Source organism: Plectrocnemia conspersa, unplaced genomic scaffold, assembly GCF_051122295.1.
Source record: "Plectrocnemia conspersa isolate PC_06_02 unplaced genomic scaffold, ASM5112229v1 ptg000010l, whole genome shotgun sequence".
NCBI classification, from domain to species: domain Eukaryota; kingdom Metazoa; phylum Arthropoda; class Insecta; order Trichoptera; family Polycentropodidae; genus Plectrocnemia; species Plectrocnemia conspersa.
In genome coordinates, this window is record NW_028277174.1 from 13263590 (window position 1) to 13284955 (window position 21366).

At 35.5% G+C, this 21366-nt stretch overlaps 6 protein-coding genes and 1 non-coding gene across 7 annotated transcripts in view; 4 read left to right on the forward strand and 3 right to left on the reverse strand.

The window, feature by feature from the left end:
* The first annotated feature begins 4 nt into the window (after window positions 1–4).
* Window positions 5–77, forward strand: TRNAR-UCG (transfer RNA arginine (anticodon UCG)). The gene has a single exon. It is a non-coding gene; the product is annotated as a tRNA-Arg (tRNA).
* Window positions 78–2110: 2033 nt separating this feature from the next.
* On the forward strand, window positions 2111–3021 carry LOC148230691 (cytochrome c oxidase subunit 7A2-like, mitochondrial). The gene is made up of 3 exons (XM_088193922.1): window positions 2111–2286; window positions 2347–2496; window positions 2669–3021. Exons 1-3 carry the CDS (start codon window positions 2212–2214, stop codon window positions 2801–2803), a joined length of 360 nt encoding a protein of 119 aa, XP_088050048.1. The 5' UTR covers window positions 2111–2211; the 3' UTR covers window positions 2804–3021.
* A 1080-nt stretch (window positions 3022–4101) lies between these two features.
* On the forward strand, window positions 4102–4917 carry RpL40 (ribosomal protein L40). Its single transcript, XM_088193924.1, has 3 exons — window positions 4102–4139; window positions 4368–4602; window positions 4674–4917. Exons 2-3 carry the CDS (start codon window positions 4377–4379, stop codon window positions 4832–4834), a joined length of 387 nt encoding a protein of 128 aa, XP_088050050.1. The 5' UTR covers window positions 4102–4139; window positions 4368–4376; the 3' UTR covers window positions 4835–4917.
* A 157-nt stretch (window positions 4918–5074) lies between these two features.
* FIG4 (polyphosphoinositide phosphatase FIG4) lies at window positions 5075–9203 on the reverse strand. Its single transcript, XM_088193923.1, has 13 exons — window positions 9024–9203; window positions 8743–8953; window positions 8478–8685; window positions 8163–8405; window positions 7785–8102; window positions 7380–7724; window positions 7123–7321; window positions 6929–7062; window positions 6628–6861; window positions 5909–6110; window positions 5684–5841; window positions 5432–5626; window positions 5075–5370 (listed from the first exon to the last, which is right to left on the reverse strand). Exons 1-13 carry the CDS (start codon window positions 9096–9098, stop codon window positions 5130–5132), a joined length of 2763 nt encoding a protein of 920 aa, XP_088050049.1. The 5' UTR covers window positions 9099–9203; the 3' UTR covers window positions 5075–5129.
* Window positions 9204–10668: 1465 nt separating this feature from the next.
* Window positions 10669–14437, reverse strand: LOC148230694 (uncharacterized). Its single transcript, XM_088194294.1, has 2 exons — window positions 12801–14437; window positions 10669–12551 (listed from the first exon to the last, which is right to left on the reverse strand). Exons 1-2 carry the CDS (start codon window positions 13752–13754, stop codon window positions 10770–10772), a joined length of 2736 nt encoding a protein of 911 aa, XP_088050420.1. The 5' UTR covers window positions 13755–14437; the 3' UTR covers window positions 10669–10769.
* Window positions 14438–15662: 1225 nt separating this feature from the next.
* mora (cysteine and histidine rich domain containing protein) lies at window positions 15663–18828 on the forward strand. The gene is made up of 6 exons (XM_088195005.1): window positions 15663–15852; window positions 16210–16346; window positions 16408–16631; window positions 16710–16923; window positions 16984–17178; window positions 18478–18828. The coding sequence occupies exons 1-6, from the start codon at window positions 15783–15785 to the stop codon at window positions 18718–18720; spliced, it is 1083 nt and encodes a 360-aa protein (XP_088051131.1). The 5' UTR covers window positions 15663–15782; the 3' UTR covers window positions 18721–18828.
* A 56-nt stretch (window positions 18829–18884) lies between these two features.
* The window catches only part of dsf (nuclear receptor dissatisfaction), a 32816-nt gene continuing 30334 nt past the window's right edge, over window positions 18885–21366 (reverse strand). The window contains exons 5-7 of the mRNA XM_088195006.1: window positions 20308–20547; window positions 20144–20225; window positions 18885–20071 (exon numbers count right to left, since the gene is read on the reverse strand). Of these exons, the coding sequence (XP_088051132.1) occupies window positions 19812–20071; window positions 20144–20225; window positions 20308–20547 (582 nt within the window). The 3' untranslated portion in view covers window positions 18885–19811. The remainder of the gene's footprint in view (window positions 20072–20143; window positions 20226–20307; window positions 20548–21366) is intronic.

The following is a 21366-nucleotide window of genomic DNA, read 5'->3' on the forward strand; positions in this document are numbered from 1 at the left end:
CCAAGACCGTGTGGCCTAATGGATAAGGCGTCGGACTTCGGATCCGAAGATTGCAGGTTCGAGTCCTGTCACGGTCGATAAGTTATTTTTTATTTTTTTCATTTTAATAAGCTGTCTTTATAATATAGTTATTTTTATAATGTTTGTATATTTTTATGTAATATTTAATATCTAAATTCAATTGTGAATATAAGAGATTTTAAATGTTTTATTACAATGATGACATCATAGCTTTGATACATTATTTGCATTTGTAGTAGTATGTACATACAAAAATATATATTGAATATAAATATATCTATACTGTCAAATAAACATGCAATAAATTATAATATAGATAAGAAAACAATATTTGGTATTATTTTTTTATTAAAAATGATTTCATACTTTTGTTTTTAAATAATTGATAATATAATAGTAACGAAAAACTATTTTCTCTCAATTTATTATCATTTATATTTAACAAAATTAGAAGGAATAGTATTTTTTTCTTAATTTTATTCACAATAAAATTAGTATCTAAATTATCAATAGTATTAAAATAATCAATACTAACATAATATTTTATAATTCAAATGATCACTAGTAATAAAAAAATATATGTATAGGTACTACATATTGTAGTCAACGAAATAAAGATGATATATAATAAATAAAAATACGATAACTATTATTATATATATACGACTAAATATTTAATATTAAAATAATCATTGATAAATATGTAATATGTATATATTTATTAAAAAAACAGTAGTCTATTTTTCTAATTTTCGATAAATATTATATCATAAATGCTATTTGTGAAAAATATTATTAAAATCAAGAAAAATAAAATAGTAAGGAAAACATAAGCTAGATATGTATAACTATAAAATATTATATAATATATAAGTTTAATAAAAACATAATCAAACATTTTTGTACTTTTTTTACAAAATGGCTCAACTTTGAAAAAATTCAATACATATACTATGTTTGATTATTTGTAATATAAAAACATACTTAGTAATACTTCAACTATTAAAAAATCATATAAATGAAACAAAAGTATTCTAGTTAAATTATCTATGGAAAATATAATTGATTCTTATTTTAATCCTAGATATTTAATAAATATTCGAGTAGTTATTTTTGCATCATATATTACCCTTTATATATGTGTTTTATTTATAAACTCAGTAAGTTATAACATATCATATATACATAAATGGCAATATAGAATAAACTAATTGTTGAATTATATGTATTAATTTATGAACAAAAAATAAGAAAATTATTGATTAATACATTTATGCAAGAATAAAATAATTATTATTTTTTTCGTGACTAACTTCATGCGTTATACACGGATCTGTGTGATTCTTATACCGTAATTTTATTTTAATAGTAAATATTAAAATTTTTAGAAAATTCACTTGGATAGATTTTGCTAACCGGCAAAATAATGAGAAATTCGTTAAAAATGATTTTTAACAATTTGTGGGTGCCATTTTTTTGACAAATTATGAAAATATGCTGAAAAATATTATTCAAATCTAATAAAATTAATGTTGCATATAGTCGACAACGTTAGGTTTAATTAAAATAATGCGCCATAAATTGGCATGATGACGCAATATAGAAAAGCTTATAATAAAAAAAATAGTGTCTTTGAAATATAGGAATCAAACTACATATATTGTTCAAATACACACATAATTTATTTAATAAATATTATGTATATGAAATTTTCAATTAGGTTAGCCTTATATCGTGATTTTATAAACTTGATACTAAACCGCTTAATCACGGCCTGACTCACCCCTGACCTTAAAAATATTTATATTTATAAAAAATAAATTATTGAATTGATATACAATTCTTAAAGTTGTTTAGAAATGGTAATAATAAAAATTCAGTGTTATTGTTTATTTGATTATATTTTCATATATATTAACATTTTATTTTATGCTGAAAAGTATACAAGTAATTATTTACGGAATAAAATCACCTATCGTATTCTTCAATTAATTATTATCGACTGAGTTTCCTGAGCTGACATCTATGGTTGTATAAATTAAGCTTTATGCAACTATGCATTTGTCGACTGCAGTGTAGCTATTTTAAGAAAAGTGCAACACGCATGCGCTTGCGAAAAACGAGCAATCAGGAGGGACCGTCTGCCGTTTGAAGGGACTTGTTTCGTAACACATTTTAATCAACCGAAAAATGTTTTACAGATTCTGTGGCGTAACTGGGCGGGTTGTGGCGGCTACCAACCGACAGACTCCACTTTTCCCAATCGTAAGAAACAGTTACATATTTAATAATTTTGTGCAAATGTCCTGAAAAAAATCGTTTCAGAGTCCAATTGCTTTGAGCCGGGTCCTATCACCTCAAGTCAACTATGCCAAGTCGGAAACTATGGCCACAGTCGCCACCCCTACTAAGAAGACCAACGAGACAAAGGGCTGGATGTGCCCGAATGTTAAGAAAAACCAGGAACGCTTTCAGGTTAGAATTTCAAGTTTGTGTGATCATACCGTTCCATTAGTTCAAATGAAGAATAAATCAAAATATTTTGCTTAGTACGACAAAATTTTGCTTAAGCGTATATAAAAATAATTCCATTCTGATGTTTTAGAATTTTTTTTATCTAATTTATTTTATTGAATTTAATATACAGAAAGATGATGACGTACCAGTGCATCTTAAAGGCGGACCAATGGATAAAGTAATGATGGGTAGCACATTTGGATTGATCGCAATCGGATTATCCATGACGTTACATTTCATGTACACTGAAATTAACAAAAAGTAAATTTCAGTTGCTTTGAATTTTCAATTTAGGCAGTTGATTTAATAAATGGGACAAGTGCGACTTTCAAAATAAGGCAATGTTTAAAATGTGTTTATTATGATTCATCGAAATGATAGTCACACTTACTTCGAGTCTCCTTTATTTTTAAATCTTTAGTGATAAAAATGTCGTTTATGTACTAAAAATATTGTTGAGTAATAAAACAAATATTTTAATAATTTTCTTGTTTTATTTACATTTTACCATATAAGAGACAAAGTAAAATATAAAGTTTCGAGATAATCGATTTCAAATTTCGTTGCAATGTTTTTTTTACAATATTTCCTTTATCATCGGTGTATTAAATATCTTAGTAGGACCCTCCACAATTATCATATACGAAAAATTGTGATTACAGTATTTGTTAAAATAATGTCCAGGGTTGAATGTTTGGTGGCCTCGAAAATAATAAAAAAACTATTTACGCAAATAGAAGAACCACCTGCAGATAGTTACAATGGCATAACTACTTTATACTAGTATACTTTATTTAATAATATTTTATAAATAATATGATTGCCCGCGATCGTGCTATGTGCACACTAAACGTTTAAAAACATGTTTATGTTGATAAAAAGGTAAAAAATATTTTTTATTATTTCTGAATTAAATTTTAGTATTTAACTTTATGGCTAAATTATAACATGTATACAATATTTGATTGACACTTGTGTGGCTTCTAAGAAAAACCTAAAATCATTTGTAATGTCACAGGTTTTTTGTGAATTTTTCACCCTCGCCCCTTCTATGTATGTCGCAAGTGTTTCATTACACAGTCATATTTTTTACAGACTGTCACAATTTCAGTGATCCCCTTCACACTACCCTAAATATTTAACATAATTTATAGAAGCTGCCATATATTGCAATTTTTGAAATTATGTAATAACGTACAATTACATAATATTCGTCAAAGACAAAATTTCCCATTTAAAAATTGAATTTGATGTAAAATTTTAATATATTTTTTCTGTATTTTTAATATTTCTATGGTAAATTTTATTTTTAAAATTTATAAATATTTTTTAATCTGATCAATACCTATAGGTAAGCTTAAAATTTATTTATGCTTAAAAATTGGTTATTTTATATTTTATAGAAGAAAAAATTATAAGTATTTTACACTTTATTATTATTAGTAACACTGTTTATGTTTATATATTTTTTGATGATTTTATAGTTTTTAAAATAAATTACGTAGGAGTATACTATGGCCGAATAAAATAGTGTTATATCTGGCTGCCCCGTCCGCCATCTTTCCGCTTGGCGAGTGTAGCCGACACGTGCCGCCACTCATGTAAGTCACATTTACGACGTCAATATCAAGTTAATTTCCCGCAATATCACTTCATTAACATTCGTTAATCTATTTTGAATCATTTTGCGTAAATTCTGCGTGAATTTCCGAAAAATTGCACACATAACCTATAATTGTCAGTCGGTCTCCTTTTGACGTTTGCACTGTACGATATCAGTCGTTTTATTTCATGCGTTTAACTAACGTAATGTTCTGATTTACTTACAGCGGTCCATAATGCAGATCTTCGTCAAGACCCTCACGGGTAAGACCATCACCCTCGAGGTCGAGCCCTCCGATACCATCGAAAATGTGAAGGCCAAGATCCAAGACAAAGAGGGAATCCCTCCTGATCAGCAGCGTTTGATCTTTGCTGGCAAGCAGCTGGAAGATGGCCGTACTCTATCAGACTACAATATCCAAAAGGAGTCTACACTCCATTTGGTTTTGAGGCTCCGAGGAGGTATGTTACTACTGGTTTTTATGCAACGTTCATTTACCCACGTGTTTTAACCATGTTATTGTTTCGCATAGGTATCATTGAGCCTTCCCTCCGTATCTTGGCCCAAAAATACAACTGCGATAAGATGATTTGCCGCAAATGTTATGCTCGTCTTCATCCCAGAGCCACCAATTGCCGCAAGAAGAAGTGTGGGCATACAAACAATCTCCGCCCCAAGAAGAAGTTGAAGTAGACGATATGCTGTTTTTTACTATACGCCTGTATTCGCTCACAATTGTAAAATATCGGACATTTGCGAATAAATAACTACTTCTACTTTGTCGTTATTCATTGCACATTCTTCAGAAAAACGTCAAGTTTTATCAATATTTAAATTTATTTATATAGATATACATAATATTTTGTATATATAGATATGATATGGGCGAACTCAACAAGGTGCATTTTTTTTATTTTTATAACTAAATATAAGTTTCTTTTGACCTCGATATATTCAAAAAATATATGAATATTTTAATTGTATATATTCACAGCGTAAAGTTCACATAATTAGAATATTGCCTCAAAGATATTGCTGACGGTTGAGAAGGCCCATCATATCTTTTCACATATTGTTCATATATCTCTTTGGACGCTTCGCTTACAGTAGGAGGTATAACAGAAATTGAACTATCGATCGGGAAAGCAGTACAAACATTAATTTCAACTGTTCCTAGAGCACTGCTGATTTTACTAGACTTTCTATCAGTATTTACATATCTTTTATACCTAAAAGAAACAAGAATTTAAATATAAAATTATATAATACAACAAATATGATTGTATTTACGTGGCCAAATCTGTTCTGGATGGTTTCTTCAATGGTACGCGACATTCTCTGATGACAATCGGAAATTGATCCCATTCGTCAAAATCTTCGAATTTAACTGTTGGTGGTTCGCTCTTAACGGGCGATGGACTGACTTGTCTGGTGCTTGGATTAGAACTGGTTATATCGTCGTCAGATGATGATTCACTATTAGAGCTATAAATATGATAGTTATTATTAATACACTCTTATTAATTTATATTTGCTACTAACTCGCTAGAGTTGTTTGAACTAGTGCTCGCTCTTCCAGATAGGCCAGGATTCTTCGAAGACGGTCCTCGTTTGGTTTGGCCATAAGGCCGGCCTCTCATAACAAACGGGCTTATGTTGGCTGTGTGTGGTGGCATGAAATTACCGACAGAGCTACAAATCTAAATCGTGAAATTGTTTTAAGATTACATTATTATTATATATTATGAAAGCAAACCTATAACATACCATATAGCCATAACATTCGGCCATGAAGCTCAGTTCAGAAGGTCTATGGAAATCGTGATAAGCGTCCACCATTTCTAAAGATTGAGCGCCGTCACCTAAACCTTCCAAACCGACTACTTCGTAACATTTTTTTCGCATTTCGACATATGAGACTGGTAAGTACTTGTGGACTTTGGGTTTCCACCATAATGTTAATGGCATTCTATAAAATAACATTGATTAAATGTATTTGAAAATATGATCATGAGAGTAGTCCAGTGGCGTAACTACTATGCCACAGGGGCAGGCAGTGCATGCAGTCTCCAAGAGGATCGCTAAATATGTATATATATATATATATATATATTAATAACTATTAAGACAATCCATTCATACAAAACTGAAAATTTAAAAACAGTTGTGTCAAGTCTTTCATCATACGTCCTCTGAAATGCTCGCTAATTATATTTTTTCTAACGATTATCAGAAATTCTAAACGCTTTCTCGTGATTTTGCCATACGGAAACTGGTGAATATTACCTTTCTACGTAGGCATTGGGTTAATGCTTTTCTTTCTCAAAAGATCTGAGTTTTACCATAGCAAATGATCGGTTACCCTCTATTTTTAAAACTGTTATTTATTTATTATGTGCTAATTTTATTAGGAGTTAAATTGCCATACCATACATATATTAAAAATACCAGAGTTTGGATTGCCTCCAAACATTTTTATCGTATACCTTTTTTTATTGATGGATCTGTATTTTAAAGAATCATAATGATGGATGTAGTAATCGCTCGTGAATTCCCATATTGGAGGTTTGCTCACATCAGGAGCGAACAACCCGAGGAATAAATTTATAGTATTTTGCTTTTCAGCATCAGAAAACGCATTTGATAAATATCGACTGAGCGTTTGCATGATGTCGTTGCCTTGAGACGTCCATGGAGCAGTTTTGCGGTAAGATTTAATCCTAAGAAAACCAATAGTTTTAAAACAGCTAAATATTGTATCAAATAATGTAATAAATCTATGCATACCTATGCACTAGTTGTGATCCACCATACTGCAATGCTAACGTATCGCCGTGATCTTCGTATAAACACTCCAACATTCTAACACAATCTGTGTCAAATTCTAATGTAGGTTCATCGAGTAATCCCAAAGCGTATAACTAATAAGATATGAACAATAAATATATGTTGGATTATTGTAATAATTTATATTATTTTACTTGATATCCTAGTGCACATTTTCCGATTGCAAATTGAGCTGTATTTGTTCGATCTAAGCAGTCGACGCAATTTACGCGAATAATGCCAGTTTGTAATCTGCCTCTTTGATGACCAGGCACACCATATGATTCTCCCGTCGGTTCGACACTAACGAATATTCCAGTTTTTTTAATGCCCATATGAGCAATTTCAGTCAATCTACAAAAATAATTTTAATTACAAAAATACATTTCTTGCATAAAAAAATATTACATACTTATCGAAGACTTTGGCTTCTTTGCCTTTGTTCATTCTAGCCATGTCGATATGAAAATATTGAATTAGATGTTCAGGAGGTAGAAATTGATTGAGATATTTTATAGAAGAACTCAATTCTTCGCTCAGGAAAGACTCATGCTTCTTTTTTTCTCTTTTTTTAACCAGATTTAAAATGACGACAGGTGATCCATATCTTTCAAACAATTGATTGAAATGCTTGGCAGATACTTGGAAATACGGGTCGACTAAATCTATTGAAATGGCAGGTTTTGGTACCATTTTAGAATTGTCTTGAGACCAATTCCCAGGCACTGATCCTCTCAATTGAACGAAAGAACTGAATCTGTTAATCGAAAAAAAAAATTAGGCAAGGTTCTAATCATATTCGATCTTAACATTTTACCTTCCAGTGTTGAGAGACGATACCATTGAATCATGCGCCATCTGTTCTGTTTCAACTTCGTTAGCTACATCTCCGTCAGAATTAGCTCCTCTCTTTAAAAACCTTGTGCCAGCATATCTATTACTTCGCCGAGCCACGACTGTTATATAAACAGATCTTCCAAATATTGTCATGTTGGATTGATCGACGAATCCGTGTATAATGTATATTATCCAATCAGGATGAAGCTGAGAATGAACCGGTAAGAGAAGATGACTATTCCAAACAAATCTCCATTCAGGTACAGTTCTTATTCCAAATTCCATTGAAGCTTTTTTTCTAAGATTTTTTAAAATAAATGTAAAAGTCAAATACAAATACAATTTCAATATAATTTACCCTGACAAATTCCTATGGTTGATTTGCGATTTCCATATAGTAAACAGATCGTCTTCTTTTTTATTATTTTCATATGATAAATCACAGGTGCAATTGTGTAATTTGCAATCGCAAGAATAATTTTTCAAGGAACCAATCAACTGCATGTATTCAGGTGATGGTGTAAAAGGGCAAATGTTGTCTGAAAATTCTCGAGGCGGAGCAAGATTAACTTGGAGTGAATGTGTTAAATCGTAACTATAACTACACAATAAAAAAAATATAATTAGTTTATTTGAGTATGTTATCTAAGCTAAAATATTGAGGAAATCGAACCTGAAATAGAAATTAGTCGATAGATCTATTGCTTGAAAAGATCTAACATAGTGAGCTTCATCTGGATGTTTCGGTCTCGTTAAATCGCTAGGAATGTATATTAGAGATGAATCTAATATTTTATATATAGAATGATATCCAATGACAGCCACTTTAGTTCTTTTAGTAGCTAGTATGATGTAATATCCTTCCAAAAATCTGACAAAACCTGAAATATCAAGTATTTAATAAATTAAATATATTATTTTAAACATATTAATCTCACCGATGAGTCCAAAGGCGGAAACTAATTTGGCAACTTCGCCTCCTCTGGCTGATCTATTTCCGTGATTAATCATATCAACTAATTGGTGAATTTCTTGTTGATTATATTCAACTTTGTCATCGACGATTATCAATTCTCTAGGATCAGTGCGGTCAATTTTGAGAACTCTAAATCTTGTCTGAGTGTTGTTCGAGCCAATTAAGTAAAACCTCTAAAATAATAGTAATTTTAAGTACTATATGTTGATAAAAGTGTTTTTTACAAAAAAAAGTTGTGCAAACCGCTTTAGTTTCGTATAAAGCCATTCTCTGCACAGAATTGATAATTGGGTGGAATTTTAGTTGAATGTTCGACATTTTTGTAATTTTCTTTGTTCGTATAAATATTTCAAAGTAAATATCACTTCACATTTTCTGTTGTTCGATAAACGTCAAATTGACAATTATCAGTGTTTACATAATACAAAATATTATTATTTATTTTAAGCTTTATAAAACTTTTTCGTATTTAATTTGTATACGTGCATTATTCTACATTACACATGTTATTTTTAATATTATTTTTTAGGTTATATTATTTTAGAAGGATGCATTAAGATATGGTAACCAGATTTTGAAAATGTCAAAAGTAGACACTAAAAATAAAAAGGCCATTTCGGATTTTTTTGTGTGACGAGGACGAATTACTGCGAGATCTAAAAAGCTCATCTTGGAAAATTTTGTTTAAAGGATATCCTAACAATTTTTGTTTAAGAAGGACAAAAAAGAACAACTAAGGCCCACTGTCCACGGAGGCGTTGCTGCATAGACGCGTATTCATCATTGTACGCTTGTACGCCTGCTTGCTGGGTACATATAAACTAACGAAATATTATTTTACTTCTTACCTCATTTCAAGCTTTCTCAGTCGACAGTGTTTCGTTAGTTTATATTATAAACTAACTTTATATTATAAGCTAACGAAACACTGTCGACCGAGCTGCAACGTCACGCTCATGTCGCTGCATGCAAGCTTCATGACGACAGGCGTCAAGCATGTCAGACGCCCGGGCGTATCGAACTGCGTGAACGTGTAGAAAACAATCGCAATTTCAGCTGCTAATTTTTTCAGATCGTCGAAAAGTACCAGTGTCTTTATAATAGTAATCTTGCAAATTATGCAAGAAAAGATATTACTTAGAAAGCTTGGAGTGAGGTGGGAAGTCAAATAATGTTTCGTTAGTTTATATGTACGCGGCAAGCAGGCGTACAACAAGCGTATAACAAGCGTACAACAAGCGTACAATGACGAATACGCGTCTATGCAGCGACGTCCCGTGGACAGCTCGCTCGGGCGTCTGACATGCTTGACGACTGTCGTCATGAAGCTTGTATGCAGCTTCGTGTGCGTAAAGTTGCAGCTCCGTCGACAGTGTTTCGTTAGTTTATATGTACGCAGCAAGCAGGCATACAATAAGCGTACAATGACGAATATGCGTCTATGCAGCGACGCCTCCGTGGACAGTGGGCCTAAGGATAAAAGAGGACAAAAATTTTGAGAAGGACAATCCTCCTCAAAGGAAGACGTCTGATAATCTTAATTAAAAATATTATTTGGACTCATATTTCATAATGATATAGATGATGCTTCGCAACATAGTCTAAAATTATTATCACTTTAAAAAGTTGGTTTTGAGAGTCGAATGCCATATCCAGTACTTGTTAAAATGCTGGGACCACGCTTAAAAAGCAATGGATATAAACTCTCATCTATGTTTGATCTTTAATATAGGGGAGAAACAATTTTTTGAAATTTAATTCTGCTTTGCAATATTCATATGATTGCAAATACACCAAATATCACTTATAAAGGTTATTTGCCATTTTTAACCGACATTTGGGAAATAAACACGCTTACGGTGATAAAAAAACTAAGTTTTAAATTTTAAATCGTATTGTGGTTGCGTCGCACCCGCACCGCGTCCCGCTGACTACTGCCCCCGCGACCGCAGTATTGCCACTATGCCACACGCCCTCCTGATGCCCTCATCATACATATTCCTCGAGATAGCGAGGCCGTCGTCGCTGTCGTGCTGGTCTGCGAACGGCTTCTTGGTCGGTTGGGGCCTCCTCTGCTGGGATTCGATGCGGCGAAGGACCGTATGCCTGCAATAGCGCACCTTCGACCAATCTGGTGCCATGCTCTTCCTCCGGGGCTCTTCTCAGGTCTAAGACGTGCCGTGGGATTCCGTCTACGATAACATTGGTTGATGATATCACGCCTGTTACTCGTCCCTTGGCCCACGTCTTCGTGCACGACGGTTGAGCTGGCTTGACTAGTACCATCTCGTTGACCTCAAATCTCGCCTGCTCCGTCGGTGGTTCCTCAACCGCTACCGCCGGGTGTCTCCATATGTATTCATGCACCATTCTTGCCGGTGCAGAGGCGGCGTCTTTTCCATCCTTCGGTGCAAGATTATACCAGAACACTGCCCGGGTCGGTGACACGTCACTTCTCGCAGCTGTTCTCTTGATTGTTCGGTGGTGGCGTTCCACAATTCCGTTTCCCTGAGGCCTGTATGCTGCTCGGAATCTTCTCCGAACATTCCATTGCTGACACAGCTCGGCTACTCGTTCGGATCGAAACGCCGTTCCGTTGTCCATTAAAAGTTCTTGAGGCGGCCCCCTTTCGGAGAATATTTGTTCCAGGTTTGTCGCGATTTCGAGCGCAGTTTCGGAGCGCAACTTTCTCCACAGTCCAAATCTACTTGGGCCACAATCCACAACTGTGAGATATTGGCACCCTTGATGGTGTGTAACGTCAATCGCTAGCCTGATCCAGTTTTCTTCGACTCCGAGCGCGCCTTCGTCGTGCTTCGTCGGGTGCGGGTCGATCAGCTGACAGGTTTGACACTGGCGTACGCACTGCTCGATTTCACCCCGGGTGGCGCTGGGCGCAACCATACGCGCGAGGTGGAGACTCCGCTCCACTCCAAAATGGTGCATGTCATGCAGTTCTTTTATGGTGGCGACGCAGACTGGTTCAGCTCTTCTGACCTGGTCCACCCAGGACTTCTTGACTCTGGTTAGGGCGTCCGCTCGGTTTTTATGAGAAGGTACGAACGTGATTTTTACGACCATACCGTACTCATCAAACAGTTCGCGTAGGACGCCCAGTCGTCTCCTGACGAGCATCTCTGCGGCGCCGGACACTTTCGCCTTCGGTCCCGACTCACACGCGGAGTTCAGCCAACTAACGACCGTCGCCGAGTCTGTCAATATTGTTAGCTTCCGAATGCCCCATTTGACGGCCAAGTTTACTCCTTTGAGGACGGCATCTAGCTCTGCTACATTGATGTGTCCGACATCCGTGAGTTTCCGAAGCCAAGCTGCGTCCTCCACCACCTCTCCGTCGATTTCGAGCGCCACACCGTATGCAATCGAGCTCGCGTCACACCAAACTCTTCCATGCTCCGTTTGCGAAACGTTCCACTTCCCTCGCACTGGATCTTCTGCATCCACTCTGGCCAGGATCTCTCGCATAACCTTCTCTGCTCGTTTACCGATGAGGTCTTCCCACGACGTGCCTTCGCATGCACGCTTTACGAAGCTGCAGGCCACTCTTAACCAATTGCCTATCGGATAATGGCCCACCAACTTTCCGCAGATGGAGAATAGCACTCGCCTCGTAATTTTATTTCCCCTCTCAAGCGTCGGAATGGCGTTTCCCCGCCTAAAACGAAGGTCTCCGTCTGCGTCCCGTCTCACCTCCAATCCCAGCACTCGTCCGCCGTCCAGGTTCTCCGTCGGCTTTGACTTTAGTCCGAATCTCTTCAAGAGTGCTTCTACTCGACTCGCTTTTACGATGCTCTCGTCCACAATTATATCGTCGATATAATTATCGGTCCCTCGTCGAACCTCCGCGTCCTGCGATAGTACGTACTCCACGATTCGACTCATTATTTTCGGAGCGCTACTAAGTCCAAAGCCGAGTCTCGTAAGGCAGTATGTTTTTCCTTCGAAACATACCAGCTGGTGGCGCCACAGGCTCTCGTCCACTTTGACTTGTAGATAAGCCGCCTTCAAGTCGATCAATTTAAGCGGTCCTCTCATTCGCCTCCACTTGCGCACAGTTTCGTCGCACGCAGGCGCTTCCATCCCCGAGTTGCACTCCACGAACTTGTTGAGTTCGCGATAATCAAGTACCGGCCTAACTTTTTGTTTATTCGGCTGAGCTACAGCCATCAGCGGCAAAATCCCTCTTTGTTCCGCCCTCCATGGTTGCAGCCATCCCTCGCCAATCCACTTCTGCATTTCAGCAGTGAACTTCTCACGAAGTTCCTCTCGTTCGACGCTGCTGTAGTGAGAGACGTTGTTCCTTAGCATCGCCGGAGGACCGTCTTTCCAGTTCCAGGTCGCCGTCCATGACTCGCCATCGAACGCTGCGCTAAAATCGCGATCTTTGATTGTCGCAGGGGGCAAACTCGCAGCTGCGGCCGCTTCAATCTGTCTCTCACCGACTCGCACTCGCCAGCGCCTCGCGACCGGCGCAGACGACGATTTGCCGAAAAATCGCACACTGTCACCGCAAATCTGCACCCCCCCGAACTGCCGAATAACGTCCATTCCGCACACTATGTCCACGCCGGGCAGCAGATTTTCCATCGCGAGACACTCGACAGTCGTCGATTGACCATCGATCGTCAGATTCACTGTCTTTGTCCCTGTGCATCGCACTCTCGAGCCGTCAACTGTTATTACTGTCACTGCACTTGTCTTTTTTACTCCTGCCGACCGGCACGACACTATTGTTTGAGCGCATCCCGAATCGACGAGCGCACGGGAGGCCCGTCCGTCGATCGTCGCAGGGACAATCGGTAACGCCGCGACGTTCACTTTGGGAGACCCACCGGCGCACTGGACCTCCCGACCTCTTTTCCCGCCGGGCAATCGCGTTGAAAATGGCCCGACCCACCGCACGACCAGCATTCCACCCTCGTCTTGCAGTCTCGTTGCAGATGTGGGCCACCGCATCGGAAGCACTTCTTGCTGCCCCCTCTCCCCGCGCCGTCGTTCGTCGCTCGTCTCGCGCCGCTGACAGCGGCTCCCGCCGCCCCGACACTAGCGCCCTCCATGCTGGGTTGCCGCTCCACGTACTGCTCCAGGAGTGGCCTCGCGAACTCGACCAACTCCGACGGGGTTGCCGTTCCGCTCGCGTCGCGCGTCCCAACAGCGGTCGCCACTTCAGCTGGTAAACAGTGAACAAAATGGCGCGACAAAAAAGCATCGCTGTTGAGGCCTGCGACCGTCGCGAGCTTCCGCATCTCCTCCATAAACACTTCTGGGTGTTCGCCATCCCATTTCCGCTTCATCAGCATGGTGTAGGCCTTTCTGCCGTCAGGAGCGAACACCTTGAACAGCGCCGCTTTAATGGCGCCCACGTCGTTCTGCGCTGTCTCACTGAGCGCGTCGACGATGGTGCTAGCGCGTCCCTCCAGAAACAATGGCACGATGGCCGCCACGTTTTCGTCACCTCGGAGCTTCGTCACTCGCTCCAGCTTGGCGAACCAGGCCACAACGTCGCCCTCGCCGTTGAACGGTCGCACCACGTCACAAATGCGCATTCCCGCCATACTGCCCGGATAGCTTGTGGTTGCGTCGCACCCGCACCGCGTCCCGCTGACTACTGCCCCCGCGACCGCAGTATTGCCACTATGCCACACGTATTTATGTAACAAAACGTTGTTGGTCATTCTCGCAACTGTTAGGGCCAAAATCAAATTAAATGTTCATAATCATTGGCTTCTGAGCGTGGCGTCGACATTCTAAACACATTTAAAGACAGTAGCAGTAACAGTAGCCGTTAGCATTAGATTTTGGAGGAAGATCATTAGCAGCAGGGTCAGCTCAAATGTCGGGATTTTTCACAAGACCCCCGGACATAAAGGGGTCCAGTATACTCTCGTATGATTCTATTTTTTCATACATGTCATAAGTAAACGCACATATTTTCCCGAGGCCCCGTAAAGCCCCCAGCAGAACTGACTGGCAGTATTCACGCCAAGCATTTGTTAATCTTTTGATGCAATTCAAGAAAAGTTTTCCCCACATAAGGTGTTGATATCATTATCTAGAATAGACACGTTTCAATAATATTAAACACTTTAATTTTTCAGGAGAAAAGGGGGGGAGAGATAAAAACGTTACTTATCAAAATTTTGGCTTCGTTGCCATATGTATTTTTTCTATCTATTTAGCAATTAGTAAAGTCTTAATTTAAAAAATCTCAGTAGCATTTTAGAATAATTAAAATATATTTTTAACTAAAGGTGAAAATTACTTTTGTTTAGAGCTTACAGTGGTTTGAACAAGGTTAATTTTAATATCTGTTTGGCGACGGGAGGGGGCGGTGGCAATTAGACACAGATTGAGCCAGTGCAGTAGTATTTTTTATTGAAAATTAAAAAAGTAAAAACAGTTGTTTTGGGTGAGAATAAACGGCGATGGGAAAATTGGGAAATAAATATAAAAACAGATTGTCACATTTTTTGATACAAACATTGGTAATACTGTCAACATCGTTGTAATGCTTATAACACTTTAGGGATGGTGATGGTGACGGGTGGCAATTATACACAGATTAAGCCGCTGCAGTAGTTATTTATTGGTATGAGTTGTTTACATTGTTTACAAGTACGGGGCGCGCGCACGACAGCACGCGTCTGAATCGCCTGAAGATTGCCAGTCGAGAGAGAATAATTGTCACGTCAGTGCTACTCAAGTGCCAACCAGTTTTGGCCAATAAAAATCTAAATCGGCCCCCATAACACAAAAAATATATTGTTTATTTTTGCCTCGATAACAATAAATTATTACAAATGCTTTCTTAATAAAAAAATAATATTTTGTACTAGCAACATTTGTTAATTTTTTTTTGTATGACGCATTCTGGCAACGATATTGTCGTACTTTGACGTTTGTCGGCGCCAAGTGCTGTGGTGTACGGCCGTTTTCTTTCATATTCTAATTTTAAGTTTTGCGTTCGAGTTCCTAGCGAAGAACATGTCTACCAAATTAAACTGTTATAATCGTGGTTGTGGCCAAATATTCGACCCTAACGATAATAACGAAGGTAAAGTCTATATCTAGAAATTTCTAGGTTATATTGAAGCATGAAGATTATTTATATCTTCGAACGTACTATCAATTGTGCATCAAGTTTATTGTGTTAAATTTTTCATTAAAAATTGATTTTATACTAAAATAATCAGTATATACCCTGGTTAATCTAAGAATGTATCGCGTGGGAGGAAATGTTACTATTTTAGCCATTAATCCACCTTCAATTTTCTTAAATCACAAAAAAATTAAAAAAAGTTAATGTAATTATTATATTATGGTGGTGATATTAGAGGTGTTACAGTGTACGGCTAGTACTACATTCTTAAAATAAACATATGTATAATAATATTTTTAATTTGTATTTCAGATGTTTGTCAACATCATCCTGGCTTACCATTCTTCCATGATGCATATAAAGGATGGACTTGCTGTAATAAGAAGAGCGTTGATTTTACAGAATTTCTAAATATTAAAGGATGCTCTTTCTCCAAACACTCAAATGAAGTAATATTCATAGCTAACACTAAGAATGAATGTTAGTTACTGAGAGTACTTATGTTTTTAGAAACCTCCAGAAATGCCTAAGTCTGTAGTAGATAAAGAAAATGCTCATGTTCCTGTGGAAGTTAACGTAAGAAAACCAGTGGAAACACATGTAAGGATGGAAAGACCACCGTTTGATGCACCTCTTACTAAATTGAGGCCGTCTATTGCCGAAATTTTAAAGCAGAAAACAGAGTGCTGTCCGCATAGTAATAAAATTCATGATAAGTTTCTTTCTGCTGATTGGTAAATAATTTAAATGTCAATAATAAATTGTGTAGCGTTGATTACCTAACTTGAAGGGAATATTTTTTTTGAAACTAGTATCATTCTTGGCACCAAGTGTAAAAACGGAGGTTGTGGCGGAGAGTACTTAGGTCCGGAGAGTAACGACGAAGAATGCGTTCATCATCCAGGCGTTCCAATATTTCATGAAGGGTTGAAATACTGGTCGTGCTGCCAGAAACGCACCACGGATTTCAACGCTTTCTTGAATCAAGTCGGTTGTAACAAAGGTTCACACAAATGGAAGAAAGAGGTTAGTCTGGATATATGTGCAATAATATGCAATTCGATGCAACAATTTATTTAATTTTAGGTCGAATCGACAAGCGCTGTGAAATGTAGATGGGACTGGCATCAGACTGGAAGCTATGTCATGGTAGCCGTTTATGCGAAAGATTATAATCCGATGACAAGTTGGGTTAAGATCAATCCGATTCGTTTGTGTATTCAGTTGGAGTTTCCTAATGAGGGTGGAGCAAAGTTTAATTTAGATTTGGAGTTAAAGGGGGTATGAGCTAATTATATGATAAATAATAAAATAAACATCTAGATCCTTGTAATTATTTTGAAGCTAGTCACAATTAAAATAATAAAAAAAAGGTTTTAAACTTTATTTAAATATTTACTTGTTTATAGATATCTACATATAGTCGACTTGAAAGAACATAACACAGAATTAATCGATTTTTACAAGAATATCAAAATAAGCATAATAGTATTTATATTTTTCATTTAATGTAGAATCTGTCAATTTAAAGATCTGCTCGCTTCTTATTTTTAGTGTTAATGTTTAATCCTTCAGATAATATCGCGTGCAAGGACTCGTTTATTTCTTTCTCTTTTTTCAATTATGATTTACAAGCAATATTGTAAATCATAATTGACAACCATTTTGTTTAAGGATCTTTTTATTTTGAGAATTTTTTTTATATCATATTTTTCCTGCAGCTGAGTTTTTATCTCCACTTGTATTACAAACGCAAGACAATAATCGCATCAATGTTTTTTGGGCTAAAAAGTAGATTAAACCTAGAAAAAGTAACGCTTTTACAATAACATTAGAGCAAGATTACTACATAAACTTATAGTGTTCTTAACAATAACTATTTTTGAGTTGTTTTCTTCCAAATCGACAATATGAAATGTTATTTGAGAAGTTCATAAATATATACAGTCTGTCCAAGATGTGAACGCTCATCGATATAGTATTGGTGAGAAGTACAATAGGCTGACCGTGTGAAATTACAAGTTGAATTATTTTTTTTTTTAATTTAATTTGTGGAGGAAAATGTAAAATATCACTTTCTTAATTATTTTGTTTATATATATACATATTTAACACAAAAACATGAGAGTAGTTTTGAAATCGCTCTCCAGGTTGAATATCTGTTCAATATGATATTTAAAAAAATACCAATAGAATATTACAGGAATTATTTTATTGATTACAAAATACCACAACATGACAATTATTTACACATTATAATTTTTAATTCAATTTCCAACGTATGGTCACCCTACCATTAAAACAGCCCTGATTTAGTTTTGGTAACGTTCTCTTATCGGTGTAAACAAATTCGCAGAAAACTGTGTATGTATGCATGCATGCGTACATGCACCCTTATTTCCAACAACGATGATGAGCGTTAACATCTTGGATGGACTATACATATGTATATAATTAGTTGAATACTTTTTATATACATAAGTATTTTTTTAACTTGAAAATACTATTGATATTTCAATTGATAAAACACTGTTTTATATAATAAGATATAAGAGTTAATGAAAATATTTCATTTTTCAGGTGATCAACGTTAGTGAGAGTAGCGCCAGCATGTATGGAACAAAAGTGGAGATAAAATTACATAAATCAGAACCAGGTTCTTGGGTCAAATTGGATATTTCACGTCCAGAAGTAAATAAGGAAGCGGATAAATCCAATTCTTACATACCAAATATCGATTTAGATGACGACTTAGTTGATTTAAGTGATGTTGAACCTGTTAAAGAAATGGGACGTATTAACATAACTGAAGTGACGGAATAAAGTATTAAATAGTTTTATAATGTGCTATTCGTGTTCATGTTTATTATGCGAATGCAATTAAACAACAAACTTATTATATTAAATAAATAATAATTGCATTCAAATAAATTATAATTTTATTTATTTGCACTATTTTGTGCTGGATATATTGAAGAATATGCTCATTTTTTATTTAGACATTTATTAACAATATTTATAGACATCGAATACAATTATGAACAAGCCATCAATATTTTCTTTTTACAAATTTTAATGATTTTACATAACAATCACAAATAACTATAATATAATTCAACATTGGATTATATTTACATTATAATTTTAAACAATTATAGCTTAAAAGTCATATTATATTTATGAAATATAATGTTTTTTTGTTTTATTTAAACAATTAAGAGAAATATTATATTGGATTGATGCAATAGATTTCACGTTTTTAAAATAAAATAAAATATATTTTAAATTTTTTCAGAAGTTTTATTAGCCAAATTATGTTATATGCTTTCCAACAGTTAATGTAATATAGGTGACAACCTACATGCAAGTTTATATATTTGCTGTTGTGGTAGAACAATATTTTTTCTGTTCACCAATTCAAGTATTTGCTAATATATCACAATAAAATTTATAATATACAATGTACTTTTTATACCATTAATCAAAAAGCAGTAGTTTTTGAAAAGTATATAAATAAATGCAGTAAGTAAAATACTTTAATGCACTTATTCAAAGACATTTCATTTTGTTATCAACAGCTCTTTGTTGCTGGATTGCTAAATTTAAATGGAAGTGTCCTTTATAGTTATTAGATAGAATAGTAAAACAATTGTTTCTGGCCTTATAAAAATAATTAAAAACTTATGCATCAACATACTATTCCACACATGATTTTCATGCACTTATTATATTTTAATTAAAATCGAGAAATTTAATTTGTTTGATAATAGTTTATAATAATTCAGAGCTATTAAGTATGAATTCTGTACAAATGTATCCCGATGATTACTCGCAAAACTTTATTTACAATATTTCTATGTTACAAAAAAATATTAAACATGTATGTACAAAAATGGAAAATGTAATAATTATACTTAAGGATGTCCTGTATATTTATCCATGTGATACATATCGCCCAATAAGCGTGCAATCGGAATATCGCCGATAGTGTCTCTGAAGAATAACAGTTCGACTGTTGTGGGTCTAACAGCTCTTAGAGAGGGTAAAAGTAGTAAAAGTCTTCCAAATCTTGTCGGTTGACGTGGATGTCTTTGACGAACGTAGTCAGCTAAAATGCACTGTGCTTGATCTTGAAGCATTTCTACGGGTTGGACGTCTACTAGTCCAGCCGTTTCTAATATATAATTAAAGACATAAATAAACATCATAATATTATAATCAATACATATAATTTGCTTAAGCTCACCTGGAGTGAATAAAACTACTGCTTTCATGCAACCGCATTCACTGCCATCCGGAGATATTTGTCTGAAGCGACAGAGGATTTCCTATAAGTAAATAAAATATAATATATAAATAAACACAAATTTATTATAGTTTAAAATATTTCATATATGTTATTAGACTTACCTGAATAGTTTTAATTTCCATTTCTGTGATGGGATCTCTCGGCAATCGATCTCTAGCTTGGGGGCATGCTAACAATGCGCCCAATTCCCAAGGAACAGACCATTGTGCCAAATGGAGTAAGAATAGCTCCTTCCAAGACTCTTGCAAGAGTAAGGTCTGATCTCTTCTGGACAAAGTTTGAAAAGGAGCTAAGCAACGCACCCAGCGAACTGCCATGAAGAGAAGGCGAGCAGTAGTTTCCTAAAAAATACATATATTTGATGTAAAGACATCTCATACGTAAAATCTAATGAGTCAAAATGCTTTATATTTTAAGTAAAATATTTGTAGCAGATGACACTAATTTAAATGATATACTTCTTATTCTGTAAACAGACTATTGCTAGCATGGCAACTGGTCACAGGAAGATTGCCCACGTGGACTATTGCTTACACGAACATTGGTCACAAGACAATTTATCACATAAAAATTGCTCATACGAAAATTTGTCACAAAGCGATTACTCATACGAATATTACTCACACGGCTTAAGGAAAGGTAAGTTTTAAAGGAAAGTTATTTCTTTTCAATAGACGTTCATTGCATACAAATTATTGAGACATTCACAAGGGACTGACTGATCAAATTTTAAATACATAAAAAAAATTGTATTGTTTACAAATAATTTTGGCCTTTAATTGATTATTTTTGGAATATATGTGTATTATTGAGGAAATAATAAAATTCTTTTAAAAATAGTGAATGTTTTTTTATTAATTTCTTATTTCAATCAATTAATTTTATTTTCACCTTGTGTCCTATAAATTTTAAAATTAAATTACTTGGAAAACATGATTTTTTTCATTATTAATATTTAATATCTTCTTAACTCTCTTCAAGTATAATTAAATTAATTCTTAATTATAATAAAGATTATGGCCACAGTTGAAAAACTATATTTGTGGTGTCCATCCATTTTATGGAAGATTTTGCGGAAAGATCTTGGTTTACAAGCTTACAAGATCCAGCTCGTGTAAGAATTTAAGCTGCTTGACCATCGTGTGCATCGTTCGTTCGGT